This window comes from Tursiops truncatus, chromosome 20 (assembly GCF_011762595.2).
Source record: "Tursiops truncatus isolate mTurTru1 chromosome 20, mTurTru1.mat.Y, whole genome shotgun sequence".
Taxonomy (NCBI): Eukaryota; Metazoa; Chordata; class Mammalia; order Artiodactyla; family Delphinidae; genus Tursiops; species Tursiops truncatus.
Genome location: NC_047053.1, coordinates 49906533 through 49925964, shown reverse-complemented (window position 1 = coordinate 49925964; position 19432 = coordinate 49906533). Strand labels below are relative to the sequence as shown.

Genomic DNA, 19432 nt, shown 5'->3' with positions numbered 1-19432 from the left:
CGGAGGCTCCGTCCTCTCGCCCAGCGGAGCTTGGCTAGTTTGGGGTCACGCGCTGTGACCCGCTCCATTCCTCGGGAGGCCTGGGGAGCAGCTGGACTCCTGGCTGCTGCTCTGACCGGGGCCTGAACTCTGCTCTCTAGGGTCACCGTCCCCTGTAATTAGGCCAGAGCTCATATGGGCCTGGGCAGCACCCGCCTGCGCCCGCCCTCAGGCCACAGCGCAGAGAGCTGCAACTGTCCCTCTGGCGTGATTAATGGAGGACTCCAGCTGGGCCCAGCAGCCCCTGGTATTAGGGTTTTGTTTTGGGTGGTTTTTTTTGCATTTTTAAGTGTTTCTACCATTTCCTGCAGCAGTCAGCAGGATGGTTCCTCTTCCCGGTGGATAGGGAACAGCCACCACCCGCTACGCTGAGAACAGAGAAGGGAACAGCAGCTCCACCAGGATGGACCGTCACGCTGACCAGCAGCCTGGCAGCCCAGCCCGGTGCCGTGGAGCTGAGACCACCGGGTGCACCCGGGGGCTCTGGGGTCCTGCTCTGCGCCCAGCTCAGTCGTGTGGGAAAGAGCCAGCAGGGGCGCGGGCGGCTGAGAGCAGGCCAGCTTGTTCGCAGAGTCTTTTCTTGGACGGGATGATCCTTGCTCTGTGGGCGGGGGTGGGGGTGGGGCTGGGGGAGCGGAACCCTCCTGTTGGGGGAGGGGCTGTGCTCCAACCTGGAGCCGGGGCTTCCGGGGCAGCCCAGAGGGGCGTTGTGGATTAAAGGGCCCTGTAACCTTTGAGCCCTCGGAGCTGCAGCCTGTGGCTTTGGTTTCGAAGTCAGTCCCCTCCCAGGGGCTCCCTCCTGCCCTCCTTCACTGCCATTTATCAGGGGACCTTTGACCCTCGGGAGGCCAGAAAGGTCCTCTGTCCCCTCCTCTCCCCGCAGGCTGGGCTGCACCTAGGCCCTCCTCCTCGGCCTTTCAGGAAGCCTGGTCACCACCACCCCCAGCGTCCCCACCCTGGGTCAGGAAATTCTTCCCCTATCTGGCCCGCATCTCCTCACACGCGCGGCTTCAGCCCCGTTCCGAAGCCCCGTTCCGTCTGTCCTTTTAGTGGAGAGAGCCCACAGCTGGCCTAAGAGGGGGAGTTCAGATGGGTCTAAATGTGCTCGTGTTCCCATAACTTTAACTTCATCAAGGAAAGAAGGAAGTCCAGTGTCTTAGGGTGACTGTTAAAGTCTGCCCGGAATGACCCCGGTGTCGCCAGAACCAGGGGGACCGGTGGATGGCCGGAGCGAGAAGCGGCCCCAGGCTGAGAAGTGGCTTCCTCGGAGCGTTTGCTGTGGTTTTTCTCTGTGTTGAGAGATTTCCTGAAGCAGAAGTTGCTATGTGGCTGTCCCATGGTGCCTGCCAGGGCCTCCACTGTCAGGTTGCTCCCCGACCCTGAGAGCCGTCACCCCAAGACCCTTCTCTGACGGCAGGGAGGGGAACACGGGTAATGAACCCGCCTTAGGTAGGCCAACCAGATAATTCATTGCCCCGATGGGGACCCTGTTGGGAATGAACAGGGCGCCCTGATGGATGACAGTGGAACAACGGGTGTGAGCTGGGACGTCCCAGGTGGGCTGGACACAAGGGCCCTGCCCCAGGAAGATGGGGGCGAGGCTCCGAGGCCAGCGGGCAGCCAGTGGCAGGAAGGGGCTGCTGGCCCAGGCGTTGGTAGCTGTGAAGGTCTGGGGTGACGTGACGGCTGACGCAGGCTGAGCGGGGAGAGGTCCTTCCTGCCAGCCAGCCCGATTCCAGGGCACCCATGTGCCCCTCCCCGAGCTGGTGAGTCACTGCGGAAAGTAGCTTTGGCATCAACAGAGGCTGAGGAGGCTGAAGAGAAAGGCCACGGCAGCCGAAAAATCTGTTCTCTTGATGCGTGAATTTCCTGCGGCTGCAAAGTGCCACAGACTGGGGAGCTTCAAACATAGCAGTGTGGTTGGTCGCTCCCAGGTCTAGAGGCCAGAAGTCGGATGTCGGGTGTGGGCAGCGTTGGTTCCTTCTGGGGACTCCGAGTGAGAGCCTCTTCCAGGCCCCTCTCCCAGTTTCCAGTGACCCGAGAATCCTCGGCGTCCCTTGGCTTGTGTACGCGTCCCTGCATCTTCACACGGCCTTCTCCTCTGTGTGTCTTCCTTTCTGTCTCTTACGAGGACACCTGTCATGCAGTTAGGGCCCACCCTAATGGGGGATGATCTCACTTCGAGATCCTTGCCTTAATCACATCTGCAAAGACCCTTTGCCCACATCACGTTCACAGGTTCCGGGAGTTAGGACTCAGACCATTTTGGGGGCCACTGTTGGACCGGTGTCCTCTGCAGACGGCATGAGGTCTGGAAGCCCTGGGAAGGAATCGGACAGGACCCATTCTGGGTGGATTACACTGTGTAGCTGGGCTGGGGAGGGCTGGTTCTGCCTGTGTCCTTGCTAGCCAGGGCGCTAGGGAGCTTTTTCCAGGGAGAAGTTAACGTAATGAATTTGGGGATTAAGAGAAGGTCTGGAATCCGAGGGCTGGCTGTTGACCACAGCTGCCACTGGGCTCCCTGCTCGTTGTGAGGGGTCTTGTTCGTGTCCCGAGTTGAGGGAGCCAGGGATCACCTTTGCGCTCTTTTTGTGCCTGGAAATGTCATGGGCTGGAAGGGCTGCGCGGAGGGTCCCCCTGCGGTGAGTGGCAGCCTGGGAAGGGAGGAGGGGGCCTGTTGCTTTCTCTTGGCCCAACTTGGGAACCCAACTGGCAGGCACGGCAGACCTCCTTCCCACGTCGCTGTTCCAGGATGGGCCGTGGGCCAGGGCTCCTGAGGGGGAGGCTGTGAGAAGCAGGAAGGCCCCCTGGGGTGCCCGTGTCCTAACAGCCGAAGTAAAAGACAGTCCTCAAAATAAATTGCAGGGTGGAGGGGTGACCTCCCATCTTTCACCTGGGCGCTAAGACCCCCCGGGGAACCTTCAGTTCTCAGGGACACTGGGCTCGCCCCGCACGGCCCCTCAGGGCCGAGTGAAAGTGGCTCATCTTGGTGCTGTCGTCCAGAGCGCACCGGCCATCCCTGCGGGACTGCGCAGGGTGCTGCGATGCAGGCCTGCGTCTGGTCAGGGCCCGGAGCAGGGGCTGTGTGCCGCCTTCAGCCACGTGTGCAGCTGAGCCCAGGGCGGCCGGTGCCCTCGGCCAGCACGCCGGGACCCGGAGCCGGAGCAGGAAGCAGGACGGGGCTGGCACTGGACAGGGTTCTTAGGCTGCCGCTGGCCCTGCAGCCCAGCCAGGCCTGCCCAGGGAGGGCAGGGGAGTGGCCCGAGGGGAGGATTCTGAGCTGTGAGTGCCAGGCTGGGCCTTGTCTCTTCCTTTGTTTGGGCTTTGGCTGGTTTCTTGTGTTTCTCAGTGGGAAACCCAGGGCCACCCGCTGACAGTGCTGTTTACTGGTCCCTGTCCAGGCTCTGCTTAGCCACTGTGTCTATTTTAAGCCCTTCCTTTTGGACTATTTTTCTTCCTGAGGACACCCCCTCCCACTTTCCCCATCTGCATCCTCTTCCCTGCCCTGAGCCTGCCGCCCCCCACCTGCTCTCACCTGTCCTCTCAGCCCTGCCCCTCCTCCACTGCCCGCCCCCAGGCAGTTCCTGAGACAAGGATTCAGGTGGGAGGTGATCCCAGGCGGTCCCCAGGCATGGGAGTGCTGGGGGACCCTGCACCAAGCCCCCCAGAGTGTTTGACCTCCAGTTACTGCCTAAAGGCTGTGTGCCAGGGAAGCACTGTTAACCCCTTCCTGCCTTCCGGGCCTGGGCACCAGGGGGGGCGCCGGGGGAGGCCCTCGAGCACAAGGGAAGATACTGGCCGTGGGTGTGATGGACACGGGTAAGGCACGTGCAGCCTCGGCCACCAGTGGGGTGACCACACATGCACGTGTGCACACCCACCCCCCGGGGTGCACACACAGAGGGCAGTTATACCAACAACAGTCGTGATAGCTGCCCGGGCACCACTGTGTCAGCGCCTCAGCACCACACGTGGGGAAGCAGATGCCCGGAGGTGGCTGTGGTTGTGCCGCCCCCTGTTTGAGCCCCTGCATTAGGCCCTGAAAGTAAGAGTCCGATGTGCATCCAGGCTGCAAGGCCCCCACGTCCGGCCAGCTCTCGGCTCATCCGAGGCCCGCAGGGCCTTTGTCCTGCCCTGCCCTCTGCCTGGGATCGTCCCCCTTGCCCTGCCCTGCCCGGTTTTCCCCAGTGAATTTGTTCTTTCGCCTGGACCAGATCTTGCTTTTGTGGCCTTGGGTTCCTTTCCTCTGGAGGATTGTTATTTCAGGGACCGGCCCGTTGGCCCACCGATTCCTGTTCCATCTTCCCTGCTGCCCTGGAGGGAGCTTGTCCGCCCAGCTGCAACCCCAGCTCCCTGTCCTCGCGGGAGAGCAGGAACTGGGGGGTTGCCTCCAGCCCACCCCAGGGGTCGCACACGCTCCGGACTCATTCTGTGAGTCTGATGGCCCATGCACTTAGCTTCGGGGTTGACTTTTCCTGTGACCTTTCCCTGCAGCCTCAGGCCAGGGAGCAAGGAGGTGTCCTTCGCCTGGCACCCTGTGTTTCCTGGGTGTCTCACCCTGGCTCCCAGGTCGCCATTGTTTCTCGGGACAGAACCTGCTTTGCTGCCGCCTGGAAGAGACTCACTCTCACCAGGGCCATGTGCTCCTGGAGCCTGAGCCCAGAATCAGACCCCTGAGCTGGGCAGTGGCCACGTTGCTCCTCCCACTGGAGCTGACCCTGGCTTTGTTTTGACCTTGTTCTCTAACGTTTCTTTGCGTGACATTTGTCCCAGGCTGGAGCAGGGCTTTGTGGCTCAGCTCGTGTCCCCTCCCCAGACTGAGGCCCGCGGTGTGATCCAGGAAGTGTTCCTGGAGCGGGGAGAGGTTTGCGGGCAGGCAGCGTGCCTGTGGTCAGAGCGGGGGCCCTCACAATGGCCTCTTGTGTGCGGCACATTCCTCCTTAAACAGGCCCAGATCCAGGCTGCTCCTGCCTCGACCCCCATGCGCACGACGACGGGAGGTTTGCATCTGGCCAGGCGGCCTGGCCTCTGCAGCAGCCGAGGCTGTAGGTGTTTGATGGACCGGGAGAGGCTGGGCCGGAGGTGCAGTTATCCACACCCTCCCCCTCTTCGTAGCAAGGTTTGTTTTTTAAGAGCAGCGCTGATGGTTTTATCCCCTGAAAATATGAAGTGACCCACATTAGCATAGGCACCTCGGGAAAAGGCAGGAAAGTGTAATGAATTAAACGGCCACCTTAATTCCATCCAGAGGCGGCTGTTTTCCTCGAATGTGCGTGCACCCTGCACATGTGTGTGTGCGATGAATCCAGGCCCGTGCATGCAGCTTGGATCCTGCTATTTTTTACTTAGTATTCTCAGCATTTCTCAGCTTCAGAACCGTGATTTTGATGACTTTGCAGGACTCTGGCATATGGGTTCAGAAAACTCTACGTAAACTCGAATTGTTTCCAGCATTTGCTGTTTTAATGCTGATGCAAACATCCCGTACATAAATCTTTCTGTACGTCTGATGATTTCCTGGGGGTAAATTCCCAGCAGTGGGCCAAAGGGCACGGCAGTCTTCAGTCTCATGTGCTCGCGGGGAAGGGCTGACTGGGGCCGAGGAGGGCTTTGGGGAGCAAGCAGTGTTCAAGCCCGGCTTTGGGGGTTCTTGACTTCACGAGAGGGAAATGGTGTGAGGATGGGTGGGCCCCCCGTGCCCTGTGGGAGATGTCAGTCCTTTTCCCTCCCAGCGGCAGTTCGGGGACCCTCCCAGTACAGCCTGGTCCCATGTTTGTTTGGTGCCCCGCAGCCATGCCGTTGGTCCTGTCCAGCTTCGGGGCGGGGGTGTGGGGGTCTCTTGCCTGCCCTCTGAGGGCATTTAGCATCCTGCAGACAAAAGAGGAAGCAGCACAGCGCCACTCCCCACTGCCCTGGTCCAGTGAAAGGCCACTTTTCTGCCCGTCGGCCCCCCATCAGATGCGGTTACGTAGGGGCCTCCAGTCTGCACTCTTGCCGGCTTCCTCGGCCGCACTTGGACCCCCTGGGCTGCCTCTCCGCAGGGAGAGGGGAGAAGAGTAAAGTGGAAAAAAGCACCCACTGCCGTGGTGGATTATAGCCATTCTCCACGGAGGAAGTGGAAGGAGTTTCCAGGGTGAGTCTGACCCTGGAAAGGGAGGGGTGGCTGTGCGTGTTGGGGCAGGACCTGGAGCGTGTGTTTAGGACTTCCGTTGGGGGACGGGATGCTGGAGGACCCTGTCCTGCCAGCTTCGTGACAAGCCGTCTCCTAACTCTTCCCAGCTGGGTGCTAATTGTGTCATGACATCCTCTGTATAGAGGCGGCTGCTCCTAGGGCATCCCTCGCACAGCCTGCCTTAAAAAATGATCTTTGGTTTCATCACCAAATATTCCGGTGTAAATCGAGAGCAATGTTATTCTCGTGACGACTTCTCCCACCGTCTGGGGTTTTGTGTGATTCCTGAAGGAGTCAGCTTTTCCTCCTCTGGGTGCCTGATACAGCAGTTCTGGAGCTCGGCCACGCTTCCATTGGTCCATCCGTTGGACGTTTCTACTTCTTCTTCTTCTTTTTTTTTACGTTTTGGCCACACCTCGCGGCTTGCGGAATCCTAGTTCCCTGACTAGGGATTGAACCCGGGCCCACGGCAGTGAAATCGCTGAGTCCTAACCACTGGGCCGCCACGGGAAGTCCTTGGACATTTCTTGAGTGGGGCTGGGTGCAGAGTGGGCGTGACAGCACCAGCGGGAAGGGCCCCAGACAATCTTGTAGCCCAGAGGTTTCATCCCTCCAACGGTCCCTGTGTTAACTCCCTGTGGCTGATGTAACAAATGACCACAAACAATGTGGCCTAGACAACAGAAATTTACTCCCATGGTTCTGGAGGCCAGATGTCCAAAAGCAAGGTGTTGGCAGCACCACCTTTCTCCGAAGCTTCTAGGAAAGAATCCTTCCCGGCCTCTTCCAGCTTCTGATGGCTCCAGGCATCTTTGGCTTGCGGCTGCATCACTCCAGTCTCTGCCTCTGTTGTCACATGACCTTCTTCTCCGTGTCTCTCAGATCTCCCTCTTCTTTCTCTTATAAGGACACTTACCGGACTTAGAGCCCACCCTAAATCCAGGCTAATCTCATCTTGAATCCTTACCTTGATTACATCTGCAAAGAGTTTTTCTAAGTAAGGTCACATTCACAGGTTCTGGGGCTTAGGACTTGGACGTAGCTTTTAGGTTGGCGGGGGGACACTGTTCAACTCCCTACAGAACCTTAGAGGAAAGTGAAACTTCTCAAGCTGAGATGGGGTTGAGGGCCTGGTGCCTCCCTGCTCTGGGCCCACAGTGACAAACCTGTGATCCTGTCTGGCCTTTACGTTGTGTAGAAGAAGCGCCCGAGGCCCAGGAAGGGCTGGAGGGCTGGCTCGTGGTGTAACAGAGGAGAGGACTCCGGCTCTCTTCCCAGGGAGCCCCCCTCCCCCGAAGTCAGTCCCGGCAGCCCGGGATGATCCGGATGACACGGGAGGGAGTGGCGTGAACTGCACGGGGCCACCACGGCAGGCTTTGGGAGGAGGCAAGAGTGAGCCTGGCTTTGGGGGGGGACTTGAAATCCTTGGGTGGGGGCAGCGCTTGTTTTTGGGGATGGCGTATGCCATCAAGAACCCCCAACAGCCCTGGATGTTTGCTGAGCAGGGACCGTCCTGATGGTGGGAACAGCCCTTGTCCTCTCAGAGAGAACTAGACGAATGGGGGTGTTGGTGCTGGCCGGTGAATGCCTGGATAGACGATACAGCCGAGGGCTAAGCATGCGGACAGTGTGGGCCCAGGGGGTGGCATGTGCCAGGAAGAAGCACAGAGCAGCCCAAGAGAGGAGGGGGTGGCGGATGGGGCCGGGTTTGTGCGTTCTGTGTAGACTTTGTGTTCCGGGGAGCAGTGGTCTGTGTGCCGGCCAGTCTGGTTCCGAGTCATCGCCGAATCGGGCCTCCCGACTCAGGGAGGCCTTTGCTTTGGCGCAGGGTCTTAATTCATGAGTTGCAGTTGGAGGTTCATTCAAATGGGCTCCCCAAGAAGGGGGCTCTCCAAACAGGGGCACAGATCTTGTCGGGACTCCCAGGAAAAGGTCGTCTTATTCCCGTGGGGCAAACCTGGGAAAGAGCCCTTACCCACCTAGGTCCTGTTCTCCCAACTTGGCCCCAAGGAGCTAACACCAAGTACTCTTGGACGTGCACATGCCTAGGCGGGTGGGGTGTGGACCCCTCCTCGAGGGAGCTCACAGACAGACAGGAGCCACTATCGGGGACAGTTTGGACAGTGCTCTCGGGGCGAGGGTAGACCAGATGTCTCGGGAGGCCCTGGGAACCATGAGAGGACAGAGTTCCGGGCACTCAGCCCTGGACTTTCTGGCCAGTTTAGCAGGCACTTGACCTCTCCCTGGGCACTTGAGGCTTCTTTGGACGGGCAGTTTGTACCCTGCGTATCTTGCTGGACAGCCCCCGGTGAGAGGCAGAGCTGCGCCAGCTGGGGTCCTTGCACAGGCACACCCCTGCCGCGCTTGGCCGTCTGCCTTATCAACCTGAGGTCACGGCAGGGCCCACTGGCCGAGTGCAGCCCTTGGATGTGATTTCCTTTGACCGCACAGTGTTTTTAAAGGGGTTGTTTTGCTTTGTTTGTGCCAGCATTTAAAAATCAGGAGATAACATATTAAAAAAACACAGATTTTCAGATTCTCTTGAATCCGGAGCTCTGGCCACATTGCACACACATGCCTGCTTGGCCGCAGCGAAGCTGGACAGCAGGTGTGTCCCTGAGTCAGTGCGTGGTGAGGCGCCCGCTCCCGAAATCTGCACAGCTCCCTCCCTCGGAGGACATTTCCCATCCCTGCAGGGCCTCTGGGACGGTCGAGCTTTGTGACCCGGGGTTTTGTGAAGGAGGTGTGCCCAGGGCTCAGACAGGGTCCCCCAGGGGTGTCACGTTTGGGAAACTGGTAGTTCCGGCAGCCAGGTATCAGGGTCTGGGGTCTCCTTTGCTTCCCTACATCCAGTGCTTCAGAGCACACATGCCCCTGGCCACCCACCCACTCAGCCACCCACTACACCCTGGTTTTCTGAAGGAGGTAATGTCCACGGGGAAGAGACGAGGGCTGTGTTGGAATTTGGAGGAAGGAAGACTGGAGGGAGGGACTGCTCAGAATGGCCCTGAGAGCTGGTGTGGGGGGCTGGGGACCAGCTGCGGGCTGGGGGAGGAAATTGTGGGGGGGATCCCTGTAATCCTGGGCTCCTGGGGCTGTGAGGTGAGGTGGGGAGGGGGGTGGGAGAGACACTGTGGGTCGCTGAGGGCGCGCTGTGGGCCCGGCTGGGGCATGTTCCTGCCCCGCGGGCCCCTTCCCACTCTGGTCCTTATAACCGGGAGCAGCTGGTTCTCGTTTGCAGCACGGCTGCAGGAACTGTGGGGATAGTGGCTTCTCAGGCAGTGTCCCCACCGCCTTGGAGGGAGAAGATCCTGGCGGAGATGGTGGGTGGACGGGTGGAAATGCTGGGCTGTGGGGTGGGAGTTGGGTGGTCAGTGTGCTGCGTGGGCCCAGGTCCGGCTGGGGCAAGTGGTATAGGATGGAGGCAGAAGCAGCCGGTGTGAGGACTAAGAAAGGCAGCGGTGTGAACTTTGCCCAGGATCTCCATTATTCCACCAGAAAGGAGTAAGAACCCTGGGCCTGGGAGTTAGACGCATCTTCCGGCTCTGCTACTCACCCCACGCCACTGGGCACTTTGCTTAAGCACCTGGGCCTCAGTTTTCCCATCTGTATCAGGGGATTATAGCCTCGTTTACACCATGGGGTTGAGGGGGGTGGGTAAGTGTGGTTATGCACAGTAATCCCAATGCCTTGCCTGTGTTAAAAGTTCCAGCGTTGGCTGTCCTCGCTGTTACTGATATGGTGGTGACATTCCCATTGAGATTCTTTTCTTTTTTTCTCGTGAATTTTTGTATTTATTTATTTATACTTATTTGGCTGCGCCGGGTCTCAGTTGCGGCACGCGGGATCTTTTCAGTGGCGGCATGCATGCGAAATCTGGTTCCCTGACCAGGGATCGAACCCGGGCCCCCTGCATGGGGAGCGCAGAGTCTTAACCACTGGACCACCAGGGAAGTCCCCCCATCGAGATTCTGATTGGTTATGGTTGTGGCTGTTATTACTGGGGACATCTCTCCACCGCTGCTGCTGGTGGTGGTGTTTGCTGCTGGTGTCTGTGTTGGGCGGAGGTGAGGAGGGAAAGAAATCAAAGGCCCCTCCCTTGAGCCAGAACATCCTTATAGAAAATGTAGCTGGCGGGACCGTGGCCACGGCAGGACAGAGAGGACAGAGGGCGTCCTCCAAGCTCCGGCCTTTTCTCTCTCTCCCAGAACACGTGGCTGCTGGTGCCTCAGTCCCTTAGGAGAGTGGGGCTGTCCTCTCTTCTTCCTGAGAGGTGAAGGGGGCCCCTTGCTGTAGCGTCCCCGCCAGCTGCCCTCTGGTGTTCCCCGTTAGCGGGATGTTCCCAGGGGCTCCCGAGCCATCTACTTACCACGTTCTCCTCGCTTTCTCTTCCAGCCTTGAAAAGATCTTTTGAGGTCGAGGAGGTCGAGACGCCCAACTCCACCCCAACCCGGAGGGTCCAGACTCCCCTGCTCCGGGCCTCTGTGGCCAGCTCCACGCAGAAGTTCCAAGACCTGGGTGTGAAGAACTCAGAGCCCGCGGCCCGCCATGTAGACTCCCTCAGCCAGCGATCCCCCAAGGCTGCCCTGCGGAGGGTCGAGCTCTCGGGCCCCAAGGCCGAGCCTGTGTCTCGGCGCACCGAGATCTCCATCGACATCTCGTCCAAGCAGGTAGAGAACACCGGCACCGCCGGGCCGTCCCGGTTCGGGCTCAAGCGGGCCGAGGCACTGGGCCACAAGACGCCAGAGCCCACCCCTCGGAGGACGGAGATCACCATAGTCAAGCCCCAGGAGTCAGCCCACCGGAGGATGGAGACCCCCACCTCCAAGATCCCTGAGGTGCCCGCCATCCCCACCGCCGACGCAGCCCCCAAGAGGGTCGAGATCCAGGTGCCCAAGCCAGCCGAGGGGCCCGCCTCCCCCATCCCACCCCAGACCCTGGAGAATTCGGAACCCACCCCGATGTCTCAGCTGCAGAGCAGGCTGGAGCCCAAGCCCCAGCCGCCCATGGCCGAGGCCCCACCCAAGAGCCAGGAGGGTGAGTAGCAGGTGCCGGTCATCCGTGCTGCAGTGATTTGGGGGGTGGGGAGCTGGCTTTGCCCTGGAGTCTTGGAGGAAGAAGCTGAATATTGAGGAGGGGGGCGCGTATACTTCCGAAGGCTCAGGGGAGGGGACTGGCAGCTCTTTCTGTCCACGGGGGATGGACCGAGATGCAGCAAGTTGGATTTGAGTGAGACTTGGCAAAGAATCTCTGGGTTGTGGAGGGCCCCTGTTAATTGGTCCACAGGGCCGTGGTGTAACCTCTGCCGTGAGCCCAGGACTTGGGGGCAGGAGCCGGGGCAGGCTCGTGTCGGGGCTTGATGGGTTTGAGACGCTAGGACAGGCTGTCACATTCTTGGTGGCTGGCGGTCACTGGGCCGTGGGGAGGCAGGCTCCTGCTCAGGAGGGGACTGTGACTGCCCTGCTGGTACCCCCGGGGCAGGGGGTGAGGAGGGGTTTTCTGCACAGGAGGGTCTTCCTCTTCTTCCTTCCCAGGTAGGGAGGGTCGTGGCCAGATGCAAAGGGAGCATGAGAACGCCTCATCTCTGCATGCTAATATTTTCAGGGCTGCCTGGAGGGGGTCCCAGGCCAGGGAGCCCCGTGATTCCTATTCACAGCTCCGTTCGGGGGTGTTCTGCTTGGCTACCATCCTCGGAGGGTCCAGACCCGGACTTGTGCTCACGGCGAGCTCACAGGGGAGGCGGTGCCAGTCCCGTGGGATGCTGTTACTGCCCCCGCAGGAAGGGTCTTGGCCCCATGGGCTGTGTTAAGGTGCCGGCTGGCTTGTAAGCCCAGTGGAAGCTGGGTCCAGTTCTGATCCCGGGACTCGGAGCTCAGTAAATGTTCAGTAAGTGTCCTTTGGGTTGAACAGGCAGAACATTCTGGGATTTTGATATACTTTTAAAAATGATTTTTAATGGTGGTAAAGTACACATAACAACACTGACTGGTGTAGCCATTTTTAAGTGCACAAGGCATGGGCGTTAAAAACATGATGTTGCCGTGCAGCTGTCACCGTGATCCATCTCCACGACTTTTTCATCTTCACCACCTGGAACTCTGTCCCCATAGCGCACTAACTCCCCTCCCCCCATCCCCCGGCACCCACCATCCTACTTTTTGTCTCTATACATTTAACTACCCTGGGTACCTCATGTAGGTGGAATCCTAGATATTTGTCCTTGTGTGTCTGGTTTGTTTCTCTTTGCACATCTTCAGGGTTCATCCATGTTGTGGCAGGTGTCAGGATTTCCTTCCTTTCTAAGGCTCAGTAATATTCCATTATGTGTGGAGCTCACTTTGCTTATCCATCCATTGTTGATGGGTACCTGGGGTCCTCCTGCTGCTTGGCTCTTGTCAGTGAAGCTGCTGTGAACGTTGGGTGTGCGCGTATCTCGACTCCTTGCTTTGAATTCTTTCAGGTTTTCCTTTTTGAATGAGAGTTTTCCTGTGGTCCGTGGACTTGGGGGCTTGGGATGGGGTGGGGTGGGGGTGGTGGTGGAGCAGCTGCGTTCTGCCCAAGTGCACATCTGACCGAGCAGGTCTGGTGGGCCGAGGGGCTGACTGAATTTCCTGTGACGCTGGGCCACGCTGTGGGCAGCAGGGCCAAGAGGTCCCTTCCAGCCCAGGTGTGTGAATCTGCATCTCCCCAGACGTGACCCTGCAGAGCCACGCCAGCCCCCAGGTGCGCTCGTGCCAATGTCAGGACGCATGGCTGGTGTTTGGGGAGCGGCCAGGAGGCTGTTTCCTCACGATCTTCTGCTGGTCCAGGGCCTTTGCTGCCGGATAGGGCCCCGTCACAGGGGTGAGGTGTTCGCGCTCAGCTGAGTCAGACAGCATGTGGCTGGGGAGACGGTCATCACCGACCAGATCTTGATGACAGTTGGCACTGCATGCCCGAGGAGGTGGTCCTGCTCTGGGGGACAGGCAGGGGGTGTCTGCTCAGGGTGGCACCGCCCTGGGTTGTCAGGGCGGGCGGGGCGGGGCGCAGCCTCGGGCACGTCTAAGAACACCTTCCTCCAGCGGCAGCCGCTGGTCAGGTCGGACCGTGGGGACTGGTCAGGTCAGCTCTGCCTCGGGAGCGGGATGTGAACAGCGGCCGTGGAACCAAGTGGGCGGGGCTGTGGGAGAGCCCCCGGGAGCCCGGGCCTCAGCAGCTGAGTTTTGGAGAGGGTGGGATTTAACCAGGGAAAGACGGGAGGGAAGAGCATTCCCAGCTGAGGCCGCAGTCCAGAGGTGTTGGGGAGCCTGGTTTTGGGCCTGTGCGGTTTTTCCAGGGAAAAGCATTTCAGTGTCTGAGCTGGGCGCCAGCACCGTGGACCCGCAGCCCCTCTGTGCAGATGGAAGTCCAGCTCTTCGTGGAGAGGTCCATGGGCCGGGGGGGAGGGGTGTGCTGCCTTCCCACCCCTGGAGCACGAACTGGGGGTCGGCGTATGTGGCAGTCATGGGTGTGCACATGTGTGAACTCACAAGTGTGCTGAGCCCGCCTCCTGTAGGTCCTATTGGCTGGATGGGGAGGGGGCTCTCTGAGACCAGGGCTCACAGGTTGAGAACCTTTGGGTGCATTTGAACCAGGCGGGGGCGTTGGACAGATACTGCAAAGAGGAAGGATGCTCGGGTTTGGAGGAGGTGGGGGCTTGGATGACTCTGGGAGGATTCTCTTCATTTAAAACAGAAGTCACTGGGGGTGAGCCTGGAAGTAATGCGGGGTGAGAAGGAGGCTGAGGGGCAGGGAGTAAGGCCCTCTGTGGGCTGGGAAATTCGGCCTTCACCTGCTCGCTTGCACGTCCAGTCCTGAGGTCCTGGGCAAGTCCAGGGTCTTCCCGCTGGAGGGGTGTTCCCTGCATCTATTGCAGTGGCTTCTGCAGAGCCCCGGGTCTTAGCTCCCCCCCACCAGCCCCTGTTCTGAGGCTCCATCCGCTTCTCCCTCCCTCCCCCTCCTCTGGTCTCGGCCTATCCAGCCCCTCCAGGCACAGATCCGGTTGTCCCTCGGCCTCATTTCCTGTCCATCTTTCCTGCAGACCTGACACTCCCATCCCCTTCCGCCCTTCCATGGCGGGGCTGGGTTGGGAGCTCCCAGGAGCCCCCCAGCCTGCAGGGCCTGCTCTGACTGCCCTCCATGGGCTCACTATCCCTTACCCCTGAGGGCCAGCTGGCGCTGCGGGGTCAAAGGATCAGGGAGGTAGGGAGCTCTGTGCCCTCTGATCAGACTCAGCCCTTTGCCTCTACCTCCAGGAAGCCCTCCAGACTGTGACCGTGGGCACAGGACAGGGTGTCCTGGGACCTCAGCTAAGTTGTTCCTAGATTGACCTCCCTAAAGCACAGCACTGATGAAATCCATGCTCACTATGAGCTTTCACTGCTCACCCGCCCGGGCCCCCGCCCTCCACAGTAGATTCACACTCTTGTCCAGCTCATACCTCCCTGCTCCCCAGCCCCTCCTGCTCTGGTCCTTTCGTGGTCTCCCACTGGCCACCTTTCCTCACAGCGGTTCTGCACTGATCTGATCCCCAGCCCCGCTCCTCTTCACATCACTGCTTTTCAAACTCCTATGCATCCTTCAAACTCCTGCTCAAATGGCACCTCTCCCACTAACTGGAAGTAGCCTCACTTCCTCTGATTCCCGTGCCTTTTTGCATCTTTCTCATGTATAATATCGTGTGTTTGTCTTGGAATGTAAATTGTTTGTGTATGAACCTTCTTTCCTCTGCTAGATGTTTTTTTTTTTTTTTTAATGCAAAAACAGTTTTTCACAGTACTGTTTCTTTAAAATTTGGAAAATATAGACATTAGAAAGAAACTATAATTCACCTGTAAGCCAGCAATACCCACTCTTAACGTTTGCTATGTCTTCTTCAGAATTCCTTCCATGCCCTGAACTGGATTCTAGGTTACTTGAGGCTGGGGCTGTTGTCTTTTTTTTTCTTTTTGAAAGACTCTCATGAGATACCGAGTGACTTGGACATAACAGGTGCTCAATAAAACAATGTTGGAGGAGTGACATGGGGATGGCTTTGTGGTGGCTCTCGTAGGCAGATGCAGGGGCTGCAGGGACCCCATGGGACTCTGCAAGGATCAAGCAGATACTTTTCTGGTCAACCAAGACCCCACAGGTCTGATCTGCTCACTCTGGCGTTCTGGGATCCTGGTTTCCGAGGCCCCTGGACCTGGCAGCCTCCAGCCCTGCTCCTCTCTCAGGCTCTTGCCTCCCCTTCCAGGTCCCCCTGCCCCCACCTGGGTGGCTCTGGGTGGGGCTGGGCTGCAGGACCCAGAACCATGTCTGTGTGGCAGGCTCGTCACTGTCCCTCCCCCCGGGAGCCACCCCCCCTGGTTCCACCGGCCAAGTTTCCCGGAGGCTGCCTTATAAGGCGGGCGCTGGCCGCTCACTCGTGGGTCTGGTTCTTTGCCGTCTCTGAATGCTCACTGGAGGCCGTGGGGGAGGCTGGGGTGACCGGGCCATGTGGCGAGTGGGGTGTCCCCGGACTGGCGCCCAGCTGAGTTCTTGGGTGTGTCCTGGCTCCACCCCACTGGCCGACTGGTTCTGAGCCATCACTTCGCGGCCCCCCCAACCTGCCCCCCACTCCCCAGCCTCAGTTTCTTGATCTGTCAAATGAGTGAGGCGTTGGGCTTGCTGGCCCGAGGCAACAATGGTGGTAGGGGGTCTGAGCTGTCCAGGTACAGCTGCACCTACCCAGCCCCCAATAACCAAGACAGGTATCCAGTCCACGGTGGTGCCTGGAGTCCCTGGTGATGTGGGCGTGACATTGGGGTGGGGCAGACGCAGCGAATGTCTTCCTCCGGTTTCCCTACGGCTAAAAACATCTAGAAATATCTTTGGTCGTGGGTAGAGCCTTGAGGAAGGTGGACGTCAGGCCCCCTACGCCTCTGGTGGTGAGCGTGGCTTTTTGGCAGACGAGGTGAGCCTGCCGTCTTCCGGGTGTACCTGGGTGCCGGCTGCACAAGGCCTGTGTTAGGGGCTGGGGCAGAACAGGGAAGATGTCACTTCCACGGGGAATCATGGGAGGCTACAAGCACAGGGACATGGGGACAGAGGAGGCTGGGCAGAGAAGGCTTTGGGGGACGTGAGATCTGAGCTGAGTCTGAAGGGTGGGAAGGGGTCAGCCAGTGAAGTGGGGGGACCGTGACGTGCCCCAGAAGTGTGTGTGGGGATCAGAGAGCGTGAAGAGGGGGGAGAAGGGGACCGCCATCTGCTTAGGGAGGAAGGGCCAGCTCTGCAAAGGCTCCCTAGACACCCCCCGTGTTCGCAGGACGACTCACTAACCAGGGTCCGCGCTGGGCCTTTCCCTGGCCTGTGAACTCCCCGGTGCCGGGGTCTGCACCTTGTCCACCCTTTCATCCCAGCACCTGGCCTATGGCCGGAGATTCATACACGTTGAGGGTCTCGTTTGTGTCTGGCCAAGCAGAGCCGTGAACTTGAATCTCTCTGTGCCTTTGGGCCCTTAGCCCGGAGAGTTTTCTTCTGTGTGGGGCTGCGTGTTTCTATGCTGGTGGGAAAAGGCTGTACCTCCTGCAGGGATGCTCCCACCTGGCTGCCTTGCCCGACAGACCCCTCTGCTCTGGGCTCCTCCCCGTTCCGTCGTGACCCCAGAGGGCATCCAGGCACCCTTTCACCTTTGGGGATTGGGTCCCTTTCTCCTTCCGCCTTTTAAGAACAGACGCTCTCCTCTGAGTTGACCCTGAGGCCCGTGCACACCTCGGTCTGAAGCAGGAAGTCCCCATGCATGGGGGGACAGGAGGATGTGGTGGAGGGGTGGCCAGGCCCAGGTGTGTCTCCTTCAAGGTGGGGCAGAGTAGGGGGCAGGGAGGACAGAGCGTGGCTCCAGGGCCTGGGAGAAAGCACTCACCGCCCCCGCTGGCCCTCCAGCTGTCTGCCAAGCCCAGCCCAGTGGTGAGGAGGGAGGAATGCGGGCCCATCCAGGGAATGCAGCCGAGCAGCTGCGGAATGCCTTACATAGAGCTGGGCACAGCTGCGGGAGCGGGCCGGGCCGGGCAGAGAGGCCGACGCTGCAGGCGGGTCCCCGCGCTGCCTCCCTGCAGCTTGGGGACTGCAGCCCTGACCAGGGACGGAGCCCGGGCCCCAGACACGTGGTGCTGGGTGAGGCCTCCTGGGTGCCTGACCTGGGAAGCCGAGCAGCTGCCTGGAGAGGGGCTGTGTCTGCAGCCGCAGCCTCTCCGCCCAGGACAGCTGCTGGCAGCCAGGGTCGGCACAATGGGGCTGCTGTCCGGGGGACACGCCTGCGCGGACAGCCACGCTCTGTGGACAGAGGGCACATTCAGCACCGGAGGAGCGGCTCGGACCCCCGCCTGGCGCCCCGAAGTGTGGGTGGCCCTGCCCAGACCCTGGGTTCCAGCAGGCAGCCTGAAGGATGATGCCACGTGGTTCCCACTGGCCTGATGTGGCTAAATGTGGATCTGGGGCCGCATGTCTGAGAGCTGTGGGCGGTGAGGAGGGGACCCTTCTCGGGTCCAGGCATGACTTCCTTTCCACGTTTTATCCACTTTGGCTTTCCCTGGCCTGGACCTTTCTGTGGGTGTCACAGACGCCCCCCTGGAATCCCAGGGGCTCCCAGAGTTACCAGTTGTAGCGAATGAGCAAAGGCAGCTCGTGGCCAGGACTGAGCGTCCAGTTCTCTGAGCAGGAAGGCCTCCTGTCCCCTTTCCCATGCTGTCACCGGGCACACCGCTGTGGAACCCCAGGGCTCTAGGGAACCTGGTTTGGAAATCCCTGGTCTGTCCAATGCAGTTCAGAGACCCCATCGCTGGTCCCAGCAAGGAATTGGGAAGTGGAAGTGGCCTTGGAGGTCACCTCTTCCATCTCCCTCCTTCTAAAATATAACACACAGAGGGTACAGCTCAGAAGCACAGAATGTTCCAGCAGGAAGCCACTCGGGAGGCCTTGCCCACTTGTTCGTGGGGGAAATGGCCCTCAGACTGCCCTGGCCTGATGACCTATGCTCTCTGAGTCCTTCTTCTCATCATCGCGATGGACCTCATTCCTCCTGCACAGCGTTGTTAGAACGAAAGTGCTAACGTGTGAGGACCGCCAGGGCAGGCCCAGCGCCCGGGAGGTTTTGTTAAACAGGCTCATAAGTGAAAACCAAATGCAGCCTTATTTAACGAACGGGCTCAGCTTGGCCATTGCACGGTGCCTCTCCCTCCCCGCGCTTGTAGTCTGTATCCCTGACTCCCTCGGCCCCGTCTGCCCCATTGCCTTTTTCTCTTCTAATTCTCAAAGGCAGTGCGTGACCATTGGTAGAAGAGAAAAAATGCAGGTCACATGAAATGTGAAAAGGAAATCTGTCTCTCCTGATCTCCCAGCCTTTCCCCAGGATAGCCCATGCGGGTGGTAGGGCGCGCTGTGTGTCCTGGAGTCGGCGTGTGTGTGTTTTCCCCATTTAATGACACTGTGAATGTAGATCGCGCACATTCCTCGCAACAGCTGCGTCCTCGGCGCTGACATGGTCCTGCCATTCTTGTCCGGCTTCCTCTGTGATAAACGAGGCTTCCATGAACATCCTCTGGCTTATGTATGTGCATATGTTGGATAAACCTTTAGGAGTGGAATTTCTGCGCCAGAGGATGTGTGCGTTTAAGATTTTGATCCATGTTGCCAAATTGGCTTCTAAAACAGCTACATCAGTTTCTGGTCGCGACAGAGAGAGGTACTGTGTCCCTTGCCCTGGGCGGAGAGGTAGAAAGCTATCTGATGGGTGTTTTAGTTTGTGCATCTCTTATTAAGGTGCGGGGGTGGGGGTGGGGGTGGGTATCTTTTCCTCTGTTTACAGGCCAAGGGCCCTAGGTTCCCTGGGAACTTCTCATTCCTGTCCTAGGTTCCTTTTTTCCCCAGTTGGGTCGTTAATCATTTTCTTGATTTTGTTTGTTTGTTTGTTTAAGAGTTCTTGGTACACCTTTGTCGTAGCTGTTACAAGTGCTTTTTCCCAGTTGTTAACTTTTCATTGTGTGTCTAGTGTGTTCTTTTTTTTTTTTTTTTTTTTAGTGTGTTCTTTTAAACAGAGATTTTTAACCCTTAGGTTGTCACGTTTATTCTTTTTCTTTTCTCTTGTGGAGGTTTATGTCCTGCTTAGAGGCCGCCTGCATTCCAAAATCATAGCAAAAGAATTCACTCAGGTTTTCTTCTGGTACTTTTATGGTTTCATTTTTA

At 58.9% G+C, this 19432-nt stretch overlaps 1 protein-coding gene across 2 annotated transcripts in view; it reads left to right on the top strand.

The window, feature by feature from the left end:
- SEPTIN9 (septin 9) overlaps nucleotides 1-19432 on the top strand; it is a 158269-nt gene that overhangs the window by 67757 nt on the left and 71080 nt on the right. For both annotated transcript variants that reach the window (XM_033847338.2, XM_033847339.2), the window contains one exon: nucleotides 10607-11248. In XM_033847338.2, coding sequence (XP_033703229.1) covers nucleotides 10607-11248 — 642 coding nt within the window. The remainder of the gene's footprint in view (nucleotides 1-10606; nucleotides 11249-19432) is intronic.